This window comes from Xenopus laevis, chromosome 4L (genome assembly GCF_017654675.1).
Source record: "Xenopus laevis strain J_2021 chromosome 4L, Xenopus_laevis_v10.1, whole genome shotgun sequence".
NCBI classification, from domain to species: domain Eukaryota; kingdom Metazoa; phylum Chordata; class Amphibia; order Anura; family Pipidae; genus Xenopus; species Xenopus laevis.
This window is the reverse complement of record NC_054377.1, coordinates 74,962,338-74,980,064: the sequence shown is the minus strand read 5'-3', so window position 1 is coordinate 74,980,064 and position 17,727 is coordinate 74,962,338. Positions and strand designations below refer to the sequence as shown.

The 17,727-nt window shown below is 39.9% G+C and overlaps 1 protein-coding gene across 7 annotated transcripts in view; it reads left to right on the top strand.

The window, feature by feature from the left end:
* The first annotated feature begins 3,449 nt into the window (after window positions 1-3,449).
* The window catches only part of nexn.L (nexilin F-actin binding protein L homeolog), a 42,246-nt gene continuing 27,968 nt past the window's right edge, over window positions 3,450-17,727 (top strand). For 2 of the 7 annotated variants that reach the window (XM_018258179.2, XM_018258177.2), the window contains exons 1-2: window positions 3,455-3,722; window positions 16,559-16,642. In XM_018258179.2, the coding sequence (XP_018113668.1) occupies window positions 16,616-16,642 (27 nt within the window). In that variant the 5' untranslated portion in view covers window positions 3,455-3,722; window positions 16,559-16,615. Of the gene's footprint in view, window positions 3,723-16,558; window positions 16,643-17,727 lie in introns of all 7 variants that reach the window. The other 5 variants (XM_018258178.2, XM_018258176.2, XM_018258181.2 and 2 more) reach the window with 4 other exon arrangements.

Genomic DNA, 17,727 nt, shown 5'->3' with positions numbered 1-17,727 from the left:
GTCCCCAAATGTTGCAATTGTTCTGAGATCCAGAGGAAAAAGTAATCCGATGGCAGCCCTGTGTAGGTGCCACTGCTTTAAGAACATTATTGTGGTCATAATTAAATGGGCAGATCTCAAGCTAGACCACACCTTTAACAAGGTGTACAGTTCTGTAGATCACACATCCTGCAGGCAGTTCAACACACACAAGGAACCAGTTAATGAAGGTTTCCTTCTTTATACTCCCAATTCTAGAAATACAACTAATGATGCATGGTTCACACATGAAGAAATTCAAAAGAGACTACAACATGTTAATATAAACAACGGTCCGGGGCCAGGTGGTATTCATCCCAGGGTACTTAGCGAGCTTAGTTCTGTGCTTGCCAAACCTCTTTACTTAATTTTTCAGGATTAATTGCGGTTTTGCATAGTGCCAAGGGACTAGTAAATTGCTAATGAGGTGCCGCTATTCAAAAAGAGATCCCGTTCTCAGCCTCAAAACTATAGGCCAATTAGTCTGACGTCAGTGGTAGGAAAGCTTTTCTAAGGGTTTATAAAGGATAAGATACTGGACTTCATAGCAAATCATAATACTACGAGTTGTGCCAGCATGGTTTTATGCGTAATAGATCTTGCCAGACTAACAATTTGTTTTTATGAGAAGGTGAGCAGGGACCTCGATTCTGGGATGGCAGTGGATGTGAGTTACTTAGACTTTGCTAAAGCATTTGATACACTGCCACACAGAAGGTTACTTGTTAAATTAAGGAATGATGGCCTGGAACATAGTATTTGTACCTGGATAGAGAACTGGCTAAAAGATAGACTACAAAGAGTGGTAACCTTCCAGTCTGGTGTCAATCAGGGTTGTCCTGTGGACAGGTTGTCGGGACAACCACCACTGGAGAGATTCCCTTGTCGACTGTGACAGGAGAAGTGTCCCAGACAGTGATCCCCTTTTCCATGCAGATAGAATGTTCATCTGAAGTGAGTGCAGGTGTATCACTTTGATGCATGAAACCATCAAGCCGAGCTTCTTCATTGCCAGGTGGACTGTGGGTTTCTGGGTGTGGAGTAGTAGGCGGATTTAATCTCTGATCCTCGTCAGCTTGTCCTGGGGAAGACATACCAATTGAGTAATGATGTTGACTTTGAGGCCCAGAAATGTCATCTGATGGCTGGGTTGTAGATGTGATTTTGACCAGTTGATGGTCCAACCAAAATTCTGAGGAAGTGAGATGGCCTGAAGTAAAATACTGCTTGTCTCTCTTTTCCCGTAAGGTTGGCTCTGTTACTGCCATCAGCTTGGTAAACATTCGGTTCATTAATGCAAATCGAATGAAGAGGTGATGAACGTGCCAGATCAATACATGGAGGTATTCATCCTTGATATCCAGTGACATCATTAGTTGGTTTTCAACTTGACTCAAATGAACCAGATGAATTTGTTTCGAAATTTGAGATCCAGTATGGGTCTGAAGGTTCAATCCTTTTTTGGGATGATAAGAAGGTTGGAGTAAAATCTGGAGAATCACTCCTGTGAGGGTACTGGTGTGATCACTCCAGCTTTCTCCATCTTGTTGAGGCAATCCAAAAAGGTTTGTGCTTTGGTGGAGTTGAAAAGAACCCTGGACATGAGTAATTTTGGGGGTAGTGGATGAAAAATCCAGGTGATAGCCTTCGGAAACAACCCAAGGGTCCAAACCTCCTGGAATCATAGTAACGCCCCCTATCTGTTCCAACGACTACACAGAGGGTGCCCCGAGAATCCGGTGCCAACTTCTCGGCTGGAGGTTTGCTGTGGGGCTTGTTGGTTTTCCATGTAGAATGTACCTTGTCACCTGTCTTGGAACATAGTATGAATGTTGTGGCAGATTTTCATCTTGCAAACTGTCCGCTTCGACCACAAAAAAATTTCCCCCACATGGAAGACGTAGATGATCTGCATTTGGACTGTGGGATGAAGTACACTTTTTTCCCCTGTTGCCTGAGAGATAATCTTCTCCAGCTCAGGGCACGCTAGCTGGATGCTTTGCTGTCCCCTCTTGTGTGCCTGAGTGCGCGGTTGTTTGCACTATTCAGGGGCACCATTGTAGGATAGGGCTTCATCAGAGAGGGGAAGAAGGTTTGGAGGGGCGACGGGAGAAGGTATTCAGTATTCTATGCTGTGGCTTGTCCAGGTGGGGGGTGGAAAGCAGCAGCAAGGGACTTACTGCAGAGTGTGGCAACGCTAAGGGGAGCCGTGTCTGATATGATTGTCTCCAGACCATCTGCTCTCTGACCAGGGTTGCAGGGAGTGTCCAGCTAAGGGCTCAAGAGTTGACCCCAGTGGGCTATCCAACATAGGGGGCTAACCCTAGAGGATGCAGGTAGCCCTGCTCCTGGTGTCACCCCAGGGAGGGTGCAAAAGTAGAATTTCCGCACCTCCTCTCCTATGATATTCCTGCTTGGTGGTGCAGAGCTCCCTAGACGGTCAGCACACGTCAATCATATGAGTAACAGCAAAATGTAAGAGAGTCGTACGACACCATAATTATAGCAGGTGGGGAGCTCCCCACCTGCAATACTTTTGGTGTCATGCGACTCTCTTCTATTTTGCTGTTACCCCAGGGAGGGTGGCCATCATGGGGGCACTCCCCGGATCGTCCCAGGCCTGTCGGCTTTTAAGTATTAAGGGGGCCCAGCCGCACTCCGATTCCTAGATTAGCTGGCCCCCCTTGAATTGATGTGGAAGTCAAACCGCGAAAATAGGAGCCAAACCACAGAAGTAGGAGCCGAAGCTGACAAAATGAGCGGAAGCCAATGAAGGGAAACAATGAGGGTAAGGAAAATTGAAATTTAAGTTCCACTGAACACCAATGGTCTTTTTTTTCTTAATGGGGGGACCCTGGGCATCGATTTTTTTTATCTGTATGGGGGGATTTTGACCAAAGAGAAACTCTTTCCTCAGTGTGGTTGTACGTCCTCCTGGGAGCAGGACACTTGAAAAACTGATTGTATTGAGTACAGTGTGAGGGGTTAAGTCGAGGTAGACCTGGCACACCCCCTCAATTATTATTCAAGTGTCCTGCCTCCTGAAGGGTGAAGCTTAACCCCATCAGTTCCCAGTGTCCCCCTGAGACGACAGAGAAAAATGTCACTTCACTGTGGGGGATTCTGGAATATAACAAGTGCAAATATACAACACACCTCAGCGCTGCATTTCTGTAATATTTGCTGGTAATTAAAGAGCCAGCTGGCTGTACACATGTGGAAAATATCTGTGCCATATTGCTTCCATATTCTCCTCATGATAGCAAACTTCCAGGTGTGTGAATTCTCTACACCCTGAGGTGCGTGGCCCCATAATACTGACACGCTTCCCTTGCAATAAACAGGCAGAGTAACCTGTTCCTCTCTAGCACAGCCAGTTAACCCTTCTGGGTGTGAGTCTGGGAGTGAGAGGCTTTACCATGCTGCAGGGGGTATAGCAGAGGGAACAGTTGAGGCCATGTGGCGAGGAACAGCTGAGGCAGCATTTGGCTCGCCAGGAATGCGATAGATGACCTGAGAGCAGGACTTTTATGGAAACTCACAGCCTGTGAGCAACTCCAGCCAAACGGCTTCCAGTCTGATGAGAGCAACAGGAGCAGCAGCAGCAGCAGCACAGACTGGGAGAACAAGCACCCTGCTCAGCTGTACAGCCGGGAATAAGGGGGCACCTCAGGATTACTCCATTCTGCACAGGACAGAGCGAGGTAAGAACTGACACTTTCCCTGTGTGTGTGGCACAGAGGAGCCATGTAAAGGGGTGCTCATCCCCTTGAACTTTCCCACCTATGCGAAGCCTTATTCAGACCCCACATTGTATATGCATTATTTTTAGAGTAGGAAGGTAGATTAAAGTGATTCTGTATTTAGGCTAAATTAGGGTTCTTAGTAAGGCATCTCCATTAATGTCCCCTGATTATAAATGACTTTGAGAAGGACCAGGTTGTGAGGAGCTGGGCACACTCATTGACTATTACAGGCGCTGCAGGTTAGTGCTGAGATGCCCCATGCAGTTTCACTGAAAGGAGTTTCTTGCCTTCGTTTCTGGTTCTGACTCTTGAAACAATGTAGCAAAAGTTAGTTCTCCTCCAGGTCAGGTCATCAGCTGGCTTCGGCTATCTTCTTTTAAAACTTCAGAACCAGTCTGACAGAGAACAAAAAAAGGAAACAACCTTCAGTAGCAATTACCTTTGCAAATAAGGTTGAAACCAGTATATAGAAAGGTTGGCTTAGAACGACAAGTATTAGGGTGACAGAACATCCCCTTTATCAAATACCACTATGGAACAGAGAGACTGTGGTTATATTCTCTGTATTCTGCACTGCTTCCCCTGGTTATTGCTTGTTTATGGACTGGCATGCTGAACTCCACTTCCAATCATGTCACACACAGACAGTGGGGGTTGAGACTTGTAGTTTAGCAATACCTCGAGGTCTGCCTTTACTCAGCTTAGTGAGCGGCCCCAGCATTGTGCTTATAGAAGCCGCCAATATATACAGCTGCTACATGTCCTGTGAATTAATATATATATACCTTATACATAGAACAGGAATTAACAAAGGCTCTATAGACTACAAATCCTGACATTAAAGGGGGAAATGAATCCGGTATTTGCAGCATGTTAGATGAAATGTGAGATTTGGGAAAATATCTGCCTTGTTCTAATTATGGGCCCTTATATGAAAATACAGCCCTGGCCAATGTCAACATCTGAAGCATTTGAGCTATTGCTTTTAGAAGCTTCAGCTACAAAACCAAATTTACATTCTGCAGAGAAGACACTGAAAGGAAAGCAGTAGAAAGCCTGGAGTAAGTTACTAGCTGGTGGCACTTATCATGGAAAGGCTGAGCATTTATCAAGGGCAGGACACAGTATGTACGGAGGGAATGTGATGTGTTTGGCACATGCGATGAGGCCCAGGAGCAGGTGGCAGCTGTTGTCCCTGTAGTGTCTATTAGTTCAGTTGTTATGCGAGCCACAATAATGTTATAACAAGCTGATTTTTATATTATCACAGTGGGGAAATCCCTTGATTGTGTGGAAGAGTTCTGCCTGTGAAACGAGATTTCCTTTGTAAAACCCACTTTCTGCTTTGGTTGCAGTCCAGCATGGTATAAAGGATTTACAGAAAGTAACAGCAGGGAGTGGCGAGGGCAAGGAAAGGGTCTTTTGGTTACAAATGCATCTGTCACTATTACAACATGCTTGTTAATAATAGCGCATGATCTTTGGATGGGGTAAACTGAAAGGCTATTTAAAAAATCAGCCACATTTTAGCACAAACCACTCTTGCCTTTACTACTAGCTTACTTTTATTTCATTTCTCACCTTTGTAATTGCCCTGATTTATAGTGGTTCATAAGTTCTTATATTGTTAAAGAACCGGTTCACCTTTGGTATAATGTAGAATGGTCAATTCTAGGCAACTTTTCAATTGGTCTTCATTATTTATGTATATGCTTACCTCTTCTCCCTGCTTTCAAAATGGGATCACTGACCCCATCTAAAAACTAAACGATCTGTACAGCTACAAATTTATTGTTATTGGTACTTTTTTATTACTCATCTTTCTATTCAGGCCTTCTCCTATTCATATTCTAGTCTCTTATTCAAATCAATGCATGGTTGCTAGGGCAGTTTGGACCCTAGCAACCAGATTGCAAACTGGAGAGCTGCTGAATTAAAAGCTAAATAACTCAAAAAACCACAAATAATAAAAAATGAAAACCAATTGCAAATTGTCTCAGCAGATCACTCTCGACGTCATACTAAAAGTTAACTGAAAGACGAACTCCCCCCTCCCCAAAAAAAAAGCTCCATACCAGAATGGCAATTGCATTTCAGTTTGCAAGCAATAAATCAGCCTGTACCTTTCAGTATTGGTTGCATGATTGTAGCCTTAGGGGAATCTTCCTTTGCCCAACTGTAGCCACAGCCTGTTCCCAGTTAAATGTCAGCAGTAATTATATCTCAACAGCAGCAAGGCACCGTCTGGTTGTTTTACCAGCACAGGGCAAGTTTTCATTTGGGCAATAATCCATAGTAACCAGACCCATAGAAGCCAGCCAACTGCCAGTAGAACAAAAAAAAAAAAAGACACTTTGATTTGTTGCCATGAATTACTGCCTAGGTGTAAATGTGCCGAGTGTTGGTAAATAAGACCACGTCTGAACTACCAGGCAAGTGACTCTTGGAAGTCTGGGTGTGTTTATAATACCCAGTTACCTGCGTCTAATACAAATCTCAGACTGGGCAAATAGACACACCAGAAAAAACAGGTTTGGGGTTGGATAATACAAGGTAATACATGGTTTGCTCAAAACAAGGACTTATTGTCCTACACGGGGTGATATTTATATAAGAGTGGCACAGTTCACTAGAGGGTCATTTCATAGCTCTCTTTTCACTAGTATTGGATTTGTGGTTGCATAGTTCTCAATGGGCAAAAACAGAACAACCTCCCATTTCACGGTTTGGCAGATAGTGTCCTTTGGGTCTCACAAAGTTTTTTGACAGTTTCTGCCTCCTCAGTCTTACTTAGGGTTGCCAATTGTTTTGGAAAAAATACATATAATAATTTTTTTTTTATCTATTGCCCCTAGTAATAAATCATAACATTGGCATCAAGCAATAGGTCGCAACCCAGGTCTTACCCTGACCTCAATTCATATCAAGAGTAGTGGGGGGCTGGTCCCAGACTGCAGGGTCAGTTTCCTCTATAGCAGAAAAATTACACCTCCCCCACCATCTCCTAGGGGTGGTTTGGGCGAGCTGGGTTTCAGGCAGGATCAGCTCTGGAACCATCCAAAGACTTCGTTGCACATGGCCTCTACAAAGTTGTGTGTGTGTGGCACCTTCTCTCTACCATCTATATCAGCCAGTATTTGTATGCATTGTGTACAGCACTCTGGAATATATGTTGGCTCTATAAATACATAATAATAATTAGGGTCAGACTGGAGCCTTGGGGGGCCCACCGGGCTGCAAAATGAAGCACCCTCCTGGCTGTCCCCAGGGGCCCCCTCCCGACCTCTAAACGCCTGGCACGCGTAAAAAACGCAGCACCGCCAATGCAAGAAAAAAGCTGCACCATGCGTGAGAAAAACTCACCATGGTACAACAGGTGGTCAGCCAGGGGAGCAGGTCCCAGTCCGACCCTGATAATAATAATAATAAGAGCAATAAAATATTCACCATGAAATGGACTGGTAAATAGAAAGCACCCTACATTTATTATTCATTTGTGCATGTCACATACCATGTCGTTTGTTGGAACAGTCTGGCTGTTGGATTAGAGCTCAGCAAACAGACCCAGAGCCTGGGGGCCGCTATTTTAAGAAAACACAGCTGAAACATTTTCCTTCTGTTCCCTTCTAGATGTTTCTAAACTCACACATGTAAATCAGACTCCATTTAAAAGGAACTACCTGGCCTAATAAGCATAATTATTATTCCTACACCAATAGGAATATTAGTGCACTCAGTAAATGATCATATCTGCTAAAGGCTTCACCAGGCACAAGCTATTTTGGCTCCTGCACTGGGAGCCTCAAACGTTTCATGTTCATATATTCTGGCAATGTATCTATATGTTTTCATGCCAATTATAGGAATTTAACTATTTATGCTGGATAGAAACCCAGAACTCTTTAAAGCAACGTGGCAGCTTTCATTGTTTTGTTTTGTTTTTTTAGATTTTCAGTGTTTTTTAGATTTTCCTTTAAAGTACAATTGCAGTAAATGACTTGTAATAGTAGTTTTAATCAACACAAAGACTGAAGCAGATGCCAGTTTTACAGAGAGTCACATGTAAAGTTAGGCACATGCTGCAGGATTTGCTAATTTGGTGAGGTCAAATGAATGGGTCTTAGCCTAATAGAATCCCCTATGTGTTAATTATACTGTGAGCTTATGCACACTGGTCAGACACCGGTCAGCTGGATACAAGCAGGACATGCCATTGGAGAGGCCCCAGACATGGGCCAATGAGCTTCTGACACAGTCTGGAGGGGCTAAGTATTTATTGGTCTGTGTATGACCAGCTAAAGGCTAGCCTCACTTTCAGGTCAAAAGGAAAAAATGTTTTAAGTGTTTTGTCAAGCCCAGCAGTAGGATGAGGGACAAACCACTGAAAATCTGCCCTCCATTTATCTAAATCAGAATTGTGTGATAGCTTTACCTGTCCACTGTTTTCGAGTGATTAGACCTTTCAAACTAGGGCCAGACTGCGGAATTTGACCTGCATTTTCTATGCAGACAGATAATCCGCTCCCCCGCTGCTTCTCCACTCCTGCTCTGCCTGTACCCACAAGCATCATCTCCGCTGGGGTGCAGGCAGATGTGGTTAATATCTGCGCCAAAATGCAACATTTTGTATTTGGGGCTGAAATCAGCCCGCAGTTCAGAAGACAAGCGGAGCAGCAGGTTAGCGGATTCTCAGCCTGCAGAGAATCCGCTAATCGTATGCATTGTCTGGCCCTAGCCAGAGGGGTGATTTTGAGTGTTTGTTCCCTGTCCAAGGTGCAAGATACCAGGACTAGACAATGGCCAGTATGTCTTTGTGTGCCATTTGTGAGCAAATTAACCCCATGATTCACTCCAGTGTCTTCGCATCGCAAACATACAGATCCATCGGTTTTACTTTCCTCCATTTCTGAAAAAGAACAACCTTTAAGAAATGTTGTAGGTTTTCTGTAACATTTTGGAATTTTGCTCTGCACATTTAATTGAGCTGTAAAAGTTGGCTCCAATAGCTAGTTTGTGCCCATTACAACACAGAGCCACAAATATCATCAGGGAATAATGCTTTCTTTTAAAAAAACAAAAGAGGCAAGAAAACCCCCCAAAAAACAACCTAACATAAACAATTCAACCAAACTAAAAGCAAATCTGGCCCAGCTATAGCGCAGAAGTTGTTTTGTGTTAAATCTGTAGAGATTAGACCAAGTCAAGAAAAATATGAATTCACTTTAACTGGCACAGCAGTCCTGTATTTTTCTCATGCCTTTTTGCTTTAAGTAAAGGAAAACTTTCTGTTCAATAGCGAAGTGCCAGGAACTGAAAAACAAGTGGAATGAAATAGCAGAATTGCCAGTAGCTTCAAGAGGTTTAGTTCATTTGGGAGGAATTCAGAGGGGAGTTAAAGTAGTAAAGTGCTTGTTAATTCAGGCTCGCCAAGATAACACTGGAATTTGTTTTTAAAGAAGATGACAGCTTGATAACCCTACTAACTGCTGCCAATATCACGCCAGTGTCAAGCATACAGGCAGAGAGCCTCTTGTCTAGGGAGATGCAAAATAACATATTTATGGCACATAAAGAACCAAGACAACTATTTGTTCAAGGACAGACAGATACCAGACTTCTACAGAATTTCCCGGTGCACCCAACACCTAGTAAGGCTCAGCCTAGGAGAATTCCCTTCTGTCCATCTTTATTTCCACTGTGGGACTGTAGAAAAACCTAAATCATTCGGTATATCTAATTGGTGTGTGTAAGTTCGGTTGTGGGTCCAAGTCTGCACTGTGTAACATGGCAATTGCAGATCTAGTTAGGAGCTGTGTGGAGAATAGTTTTTTTTAGAAGTGCTTTATTTTCAACATGAGTTCATTTTGTGCGTGTGTGTGTGTGTGTGCGTGCGTGTGTGCGTGCGTGTATATATATATATATATATATATATATATATATATATATATATATATATATATATATATATAATATTGTGGATTTTATAAACTCCAACTCAAGTATACAGTATATTGTATTTGAGATATGCCCTGGCCCAGTTAAAACTTTTGTTGAATGCTTGTCAAGTCAACAATACTATACATGCGCCTTTACTTAATGTGTCTAGTCAATGAGCCCATCTTGCAAAATAGTCTCCGAGTATGAATCTAGAATCTAAGCAAAGGAGTCTGTATTTTGCGAGAACACAAGTAAAGACATTGATGAATGGCAAGAACGACAAGAACTTTTGTAAATGTAAATATATTTTTTCCCAAACTGCCCCACCTAACTTAGTGTATCTTTAAAAGCATGTGAAACAAGTCCTTTTGTGCCATCAACTGTATTTAGTATAGAATGGAATTCTCCTAAAAGCAACTTATCATTTATCATCTTACAAGTCATTGGCCTCTGCTTCATACTAAAATCTGCAGATAATTGAACAAAAACTGTTTAACCCAACCAGATGTATCATTTATCTAAAAGGTATGTTTACTTCAGTTATATATCAGCCAAATATCTAAATTCAAGCAGTTCCTGTTACGGTTCAGTTCGGGCAGCCAAAGCCAAACCTCAACAGTGAAACTGGCTAAAGAAGCCATAAAATACCCTCCTAAACAAAGGTTGTGTTAGAGGTTTGTTATCTTTTTGAATCTTAGGCTATGGGTAGTGGCAAACGGGGAGATTTGTGGCCTGCATTTAAATCTGCATTACCCATGCAACAAATTTGCATTTTAAAGGGAAACTATCACAAAAATGAAAATTCAATACAAGAATATAATATAAGATCATAAGAAACTTTCTAAATACAATCAAATATTCTGCATAATTTCTGAAATAATCAAGTTTTTCTTCACTGTGCCTCTCTCAGCATCTGTTTCTCTTCATTCTCTCTTCATGCAGGAGTTGGGTGTCAGATATTCATTGACAGTTAGATCCAATTTATCTTATAGGGAGGATCCTTTTGCTTAGAAGATGTATTAGAGCTCACTCTATTAAAATCACCAGACATCATGTCTCTCTACATGCAGAATTTGTGCAAAAAGGCAGTTATTTTGTTAGATTTTGTTTGTAGTGGAATCAGTTATTTGAGTGAGCTCTAATTCATCTGCTCAGAAAAGAAGCCCCCCCTATAAGATATATTGGATCTAACTGTCAATGAATATCTGACACCCAACTGCTGCAAGAAGATAGAATGAAGAGAAACAGATGCTGAGAGAGGGATTTTGAATACAAACTTGATTATTTCAGAAATGATGCAGAATTTTTAATTGATTGGATTTAGAAAGTTTCTTATTTCAGCATGGTGAAGCTTACATTAAATTTTTATTTTTGCGATAGTTCCCCTTTAAGATGAATGGTATTGGGGCTGAACATGTACATGTGAAAACAGAATCCATGAGTGGCTTAGCAGTTGGTTGAGGAAGGGATGGATCTTCAGAATTTCGTTGAGGAAAAACAGTTTCATCGTTAAAATTAAAGGCCTAGTAGCAACACAAAATGACATATATGCATTTCTATGTACTTTTCAGTTAAGGGATGATTTACAAAATATAAGAAATTAAATGTATTTTTATTCTCGGTGAAAGAAGTCTCCCAAATAATGTTGTTTTTTTCCCTATCATTTTTTCTCATGTTTTAACAAAGAAATAAAATTGAGAAACAAGATCCGTTCAAACCAATGGGCACTTCATTGTTGGTTTGAAAGAAAATCTTTTTGTCACTCCATTTATTCTAGAATTATAGATCATATTATTTATATCAATAGTTGTTGAGAATTCTGAAGTTGCTTTAAACATTAAAGTCTATGGAAACCTTATTACAAATAGTGTGAGGTTGGGGTTGAAGTCCCGAAGTACAATGCAGCCATTGGAAGAAGCAATCTTTATAAATGTAGATCTCCCCGCTGATGAAGATGCTGTGGCCAGTGATTTTGTCACAGTTCATCAAGTATATAGTTAGGTTGGGTTGAAAAAAGTCTTCAAAATGAATCTGCACGCACTCCTGCAACCATGGCCGTGGAGGTTAAAAATGTAACTTTATTCCATGTAGTTAAAAGATATGCGTCCTAACGCGTTTCGTATCAGCAGATACGTATCTGCTGATACGAAACGCGTTAGGACGCATATCTTTTAACTACATGGAATAAAGTTACATTTTTAACCTCCACGGCCATGGTTGCAGGAGTGCGTGCAGATTCATTTTGAAGACAGAGTTTGCCTAAGCTACGGGTTCGGGGCACGGCACCCGGACCATTCGGCTAACTTGGTGAGTGTAAAGCTCTTTGGCTGTTTTCTATTATCTAACAATTGGAGTGAAGGGCCTGGGGTTTGGACACCCAGGCCAGATTTTTCTGCTTGGTAAGGATTGCTTAGCGGTCTACATCAACGTAGAATTTTGAGCAATTTGAGCATTTTATATACATATATATATACATAAAAATAATGAATTGACCCGCAAAGTTTATAATTGATTTGCTCTATTGATATATTATAACTAGTCCAAAGGAGATTGGAGCCGGCATTTTCTCTTTTTGTTTATATTGGGTTGAAAAAAGACCAAAGTCCATTAAGTTCTACCCCTCCAAATAGTCTGCTGCTGTTAGCTTTTAACTGGCATTATCTTTGGCATGAAGTTGTAATTCTCGTAGCTAAATCCAAATTGGTTGTAGAAATTAGTGTTCCAGAAAAAACCAAAACAGAAAACCTCACAATTGCTAAGACTGAAACACTTGACTAAGGCATGTCTTAAAGCCAGCGTCAGCTTTTCATAAACTCTTGTATGAATTGATTCGACTTATATTTGTGTACTTTGTGGGAAAGGAAACTGCATTTAATATATCAATATTTATAGCCTGTATTAGTATTCATTTAAATCATTGTCAAAAATGTGTTTTAATCTACAGTATTAGGCCATTAACTGCAGTTAAGGTTAAAAGTTATTTTCACCTGGTAATTTCCATCATTTAATTATACCATTTAGAACTAAAAAGTGCTGTGCATGCTTCTGTTATAAAAGAGATCTAGTATAAGCCTGGGGTTTGCTTGCTTCACCTTAATTATCATTCTGAATTTACTTAAAGATAATATTACACTGGATCCTTCCCAGCTGTAACTAAATGCTTAGGGAAGACACCCATGTTGCCTCAGTGGGACCCAAATAGTGAAATGCACATGAATCAGTGAAAGGAGAAACATATATGCAGCAGCGTAACTAGAGGGGTGCAGGCCCTGGCCCAATCGCACCCCCTGCAGTTACGCCACTGCATATATGTGGACATCCCTGAAAATATAAAAGCCTGTTGGGTTATCAGTGTCAGACTGGCCCACAGGGATACCAGGAAAACTCCCGGTCGGCCCAGGTGTCAGTGGGCCCTCCTGCTTCAAAACATTTGGCATATTTCATGGCCTTTACCTATTTCTATGAGAACAAAGAGACTAAATACATTGAATAATATATTACAGCATGTAAAGAAAAGAGACCAGCAGAATAGAGGTTGCGTGAGGAGAGGAATTATAATAGTACTGAGAGTGGGTCCCTGGTGTCCCAGTCCGACACTGTGGGTAATACTGTAGGTAAATGAACAATTCTGCACTTCAACATTGCTCATTAATTTGCAACCACATTTCACACTCACAGTGAAAGTTGCTTACAAAAAACAATAGCTAAGTGCCTGCTGGGTACTACTGATATCCAGGAGGAAGCCCATACAGTCAGCCCAATGACTACATTCAAAGCTTTTAACACATAGGGGCCTATTTATCATGCTATGGGCAACATCACCGGTGATGTTTTATCATGCTATGTATCATACTATGGGCAACCGGCAACACCTCTGGTGATGTTTTCCTCCAATGTTTCCACAGCATGATAAATAGGCCCCATATAATCATACCATTATCAAAGAGCATAGTGCAGTACAAATTGAAATGGCAAGGGTTTTAATAAAGATTAGTAGGCCAAATGCTGGAGGAAGAAACAAGTGTAAAAGAAAAGTAAAAGAATGGAAGAAGGTGTGAAGAAAGGAGCAAGAGCACCACAATACAAAGCATTATCTTTATTATCATCTAGTATGATTTCTCTCTATCTCTCATTACAGAACTGCAATATTTATTTAATTTATGAAATCCACAAAAATGTATTAGAACATCACCTTGTAGTTGCAGAACTTTATGTAATACAATACAGTCTGATTTGCATATTTGTCCTCACAGGGGCGATTCTGGGGCTGGTTCCACCCGCCTCTCCTAATCCATGCTTAAAACTTCAGTGTCAGAGTGAGTCAAAGTGGGGCTGCATTGCTAGTGCAATAAGTGCAATAGTGCTATAAGTGCAATAGTGCTATAAGTGCAATAGGTGCAATAGTGCTATAAGTGCAATAGTGCTATAAGTGCAATAGTGCTACAAGTGCAATAAGTGCAATAGTGCAATAAGTGCAATAGTGCTATAAATGCTATAAGTGCTATAGTGCTATAAGTGCAATAGTGCTATAAGTGCTATAAGTGCAATAGGTGCAATAGTGCTACAAGTGCAATAGTGCTACAAGTGCAATAGTGCTACAAGTGCAATAAGTGCAATAGTGCAATAAGTGCAATAGTGCTATAAGTGCTATAAGTGCAATAGTGCTATAAGTGCTATAAGTGCAATAGTGCTATAAGTGCAATAGTGCTATAAGTGCAATAGTGCTATAAGTGCAATAGTGCTATAAGTGCAATAGTGCTATAGCGCTCTCTGCACTAACGGAGATGAATTTCCGTTTTAAAAAAAACAGAATTTCAGCTCTTAAAGGGTTTTTTCACCTTTCAGACACTTTTTAACTTGAGTTGTTTTCAGATTGTTCAACAGGAATAAAGACTTTTTTTCCCAATTACTTTCCATCTTTTATTTTTTTTTTACAGTTTTTCCAAAATCTTCAATTAAAGTTGAATGTCCCTGTCTCTGGTGTTTCAGTCTGGCAGCTCAGACAATAATCCAGGTGCAGATTTTGAACTGTTAAAATTTGCTACATTAGTTGATACATTCTGATATTTGTGCAATATTAGCAACTATTGTATCAATTATAACAGCTGACTTTAAAAGCTATAAATATAAAAGCTATTTAATGGTCTTCATTAAAATAAATAATGAAGACCAACTGAAACGTTGTTTAGAATTGGCCATCCTAATAACATACTAAACATTAACTAAAGATGTCTTTAGTTAACGTTTAGTATGTTATTAGGATGGCCAATTCTAAACAACGTTTCAGTTGGTTTTCATTATTTATTTTTTATAGCTTTTGAATTATTTGCCTTTTTCTTCTGATTCTTTCCAGCTTTCAAATGGGTGTCACTGACCCCATCTAAAAAACAAATGCTCTGTAAGGCTACACATTTAGGGGGTTACTATTTGTGATTTTTTTTATAAAGTCAGACTTTTAAAAAATCATGAATTTTCCATAATTTATTAAACCCAGAGGATGGAAAAGTCTGAATCAGAAAATCCAGCATCTCGACAAGTCAATGGGAGAAGTCCCAATGATTTTTTTTATTTGTGCTGGGTTTCATGCAATACCCTAAAGTTTTCTGGCAAAAAAGCATAAGAAATCTGAGTTTTCGGTGAAAAATCAGAAAAAATGCTAAAAATCGTGAAAATCTGATTTTTTCAAAGCAAATTTTTGGGGAAATGTAATAGTTAAGCATAAAAAACCAGAGTGGATTTGCTTGGAGCTTGTAGCAGAAAATGTTGAGATAAAATTGGACTTTAATAAATAACCCCCTTATTGTTACTTTTTTTCTGGATTTATTTTCAAGCCCTTTCCTATTCATATTCCAGTCTTATTCAAATCAATGCATGGTTGCTGGGGTAATTTGGAGCCTAGCAACCAGATCGCTAACTGGAGAGCTGCCAAATAAAAGCTAAATAACGCAAAACCACAAATAATAAAAAATGAAAACCAATTACAAATTGCCTTGGAATATCACTCTTTACATCATACTAAAAGTTAATTTAAATGTGAACACCCCCTTTAATGAAAGGGATTCTGCTCGGCAGGGCCAAAGATAAGAAGTGTATCAACTAAATGTATCTATTGAAAACAGTCACAGAGTCAGTGACCCCCCCCCCCAGAGATGCTTTAGAAACACATAATAATTAATAAAATATGGGCCTCTTGGCTAGATGCTAACCCAACTATAGACTTCTCAGACATACCATCTCCGAGATCAATCAATGAGTAATTGATAGACTAGTAATTAAGAACGTTACAAGGGTAATAATCTGTTTAGGTACGTTTGACATAATGGCATACCCTAATGTTTCTAATGGACTACAATTCTATTGTATGTTGTGTTTTATGTGTTATATTTTGTAACTGCAAAAATGAAAATAAAAACCTTTAAAAAAAAAATAAAATATTTCCAATTATGACATAGCTCTCTATTGTTTGATTGTGTGTCAGATTTAGAGTTTTCAGAGAGGGGGTAGTGTACTTTCAGTGGGGTATGTATTCTTTTTGCACACCTACATACATTCCAAAATATAAATACAAATGTGATGTTAATCTGGTTAATTTCAAATGATAGGAAAATGATTGCTTTGTACTGATGCAAAATATAAGTTAGTATATGATCAGTTCAGGAAAATATAGATTTTATGGGTTGATAATTTCATTGTTGGTTAACTCCCTAATATAGAAATCCATTCTATATTAGGGAGTTGAGTTGAATGGGTAATGTTCTGAACACATCTGACTGTCACAGATAACGACCCACCTTCAGATGAAGCCTACATTTGATACTTCACTAGGTTAACTCTTAAATGTTTTTTCTTTTTTTTAGGTCAAGCACTAAAGAAATAAATATTTACAGGGTAAAGAAAGGGAAGGGATATCAATCATGAATGACGTGGCTCAAAAGACAGAGGTAGGTCTCTTGGAACAATGTTAACATGAACTACATTGCATTTCTATTGTCATACATTATATTATAGGCTAGGTGTCATTTGTCACCACAGCTGGCAATCACAATCATTTGGTTTTATTTGAGATTACAAGAAGATTTGGCTTTATTATATCAAATTAATTCTGTGTAGCACATTCTTGCTCAGAGTGAGATCTTTAATTATAAACATTCCAGTAAGGTGCATTACCGGTAATTGATGAGTTAACATGAAAAAATTTATGTTTAATTAGGGTGTGGGGACAAAGGGCCACTTATATCTGTACCGTCTAATAGCCAAATCAACAACAAAACCCTTTGCCTGGGAAACTAAATCTAATCAGCCTTTGAATTTCTTATATGAGTAGTTGAAAGTGTAAAGATGCCCAGTGCTCATCACGTAGGTCAGTGTCTGTGCTTGTCTAGCTTGTGGTGACTAAAGGCAAATGGCAAACAGCAATCTTGTGTTTCTCCAAAATAGTTTACATTGCTGGAGCCCTGCAGGTTGGAGCTCCTGGTATTAGGGTGGAGTGTGCACAGTTAATATGTATTCTAGAAGGTTATTTGTATAAAGGCAACATTTCCTTTAGGGCTGTGTGGGAAGGCAGCTGGCAAGAGAAGAGAATAAATGACATTTATACCTTGTGCGCATTGAAAACAACAGAATAGAACAGTATGTTGCTTCAGGTATCTCACAAACACACTCTAATGTGACAAATACAAAGGATACTTTTTTGGCATAATCTACAATATTTCTTTTTGATAGATTCATCTGTGTAGGTTTGTCAATGGAGCAGCTCCACTGTGGGTGCCTCCAGTAACTATTTAACAACCCAGAGAGGCGCAATAGCCTAGTACTTACTGCAAATTATATTTCTTTGGGTGTGCTACTGGGATAGTGAGGGGTGTTGTGAGAACTTACTATGCATCTAATTCCTACTTTGGAAATATACGGCAACATTCCCTCTAAATATATGGTAAACAAGCAAGATTTCATTTGTACACTACTTTTAACACCATTACACTAAATGGCATATTTATCAAGGGTCGAATTTGGAAAAATTCGAAAT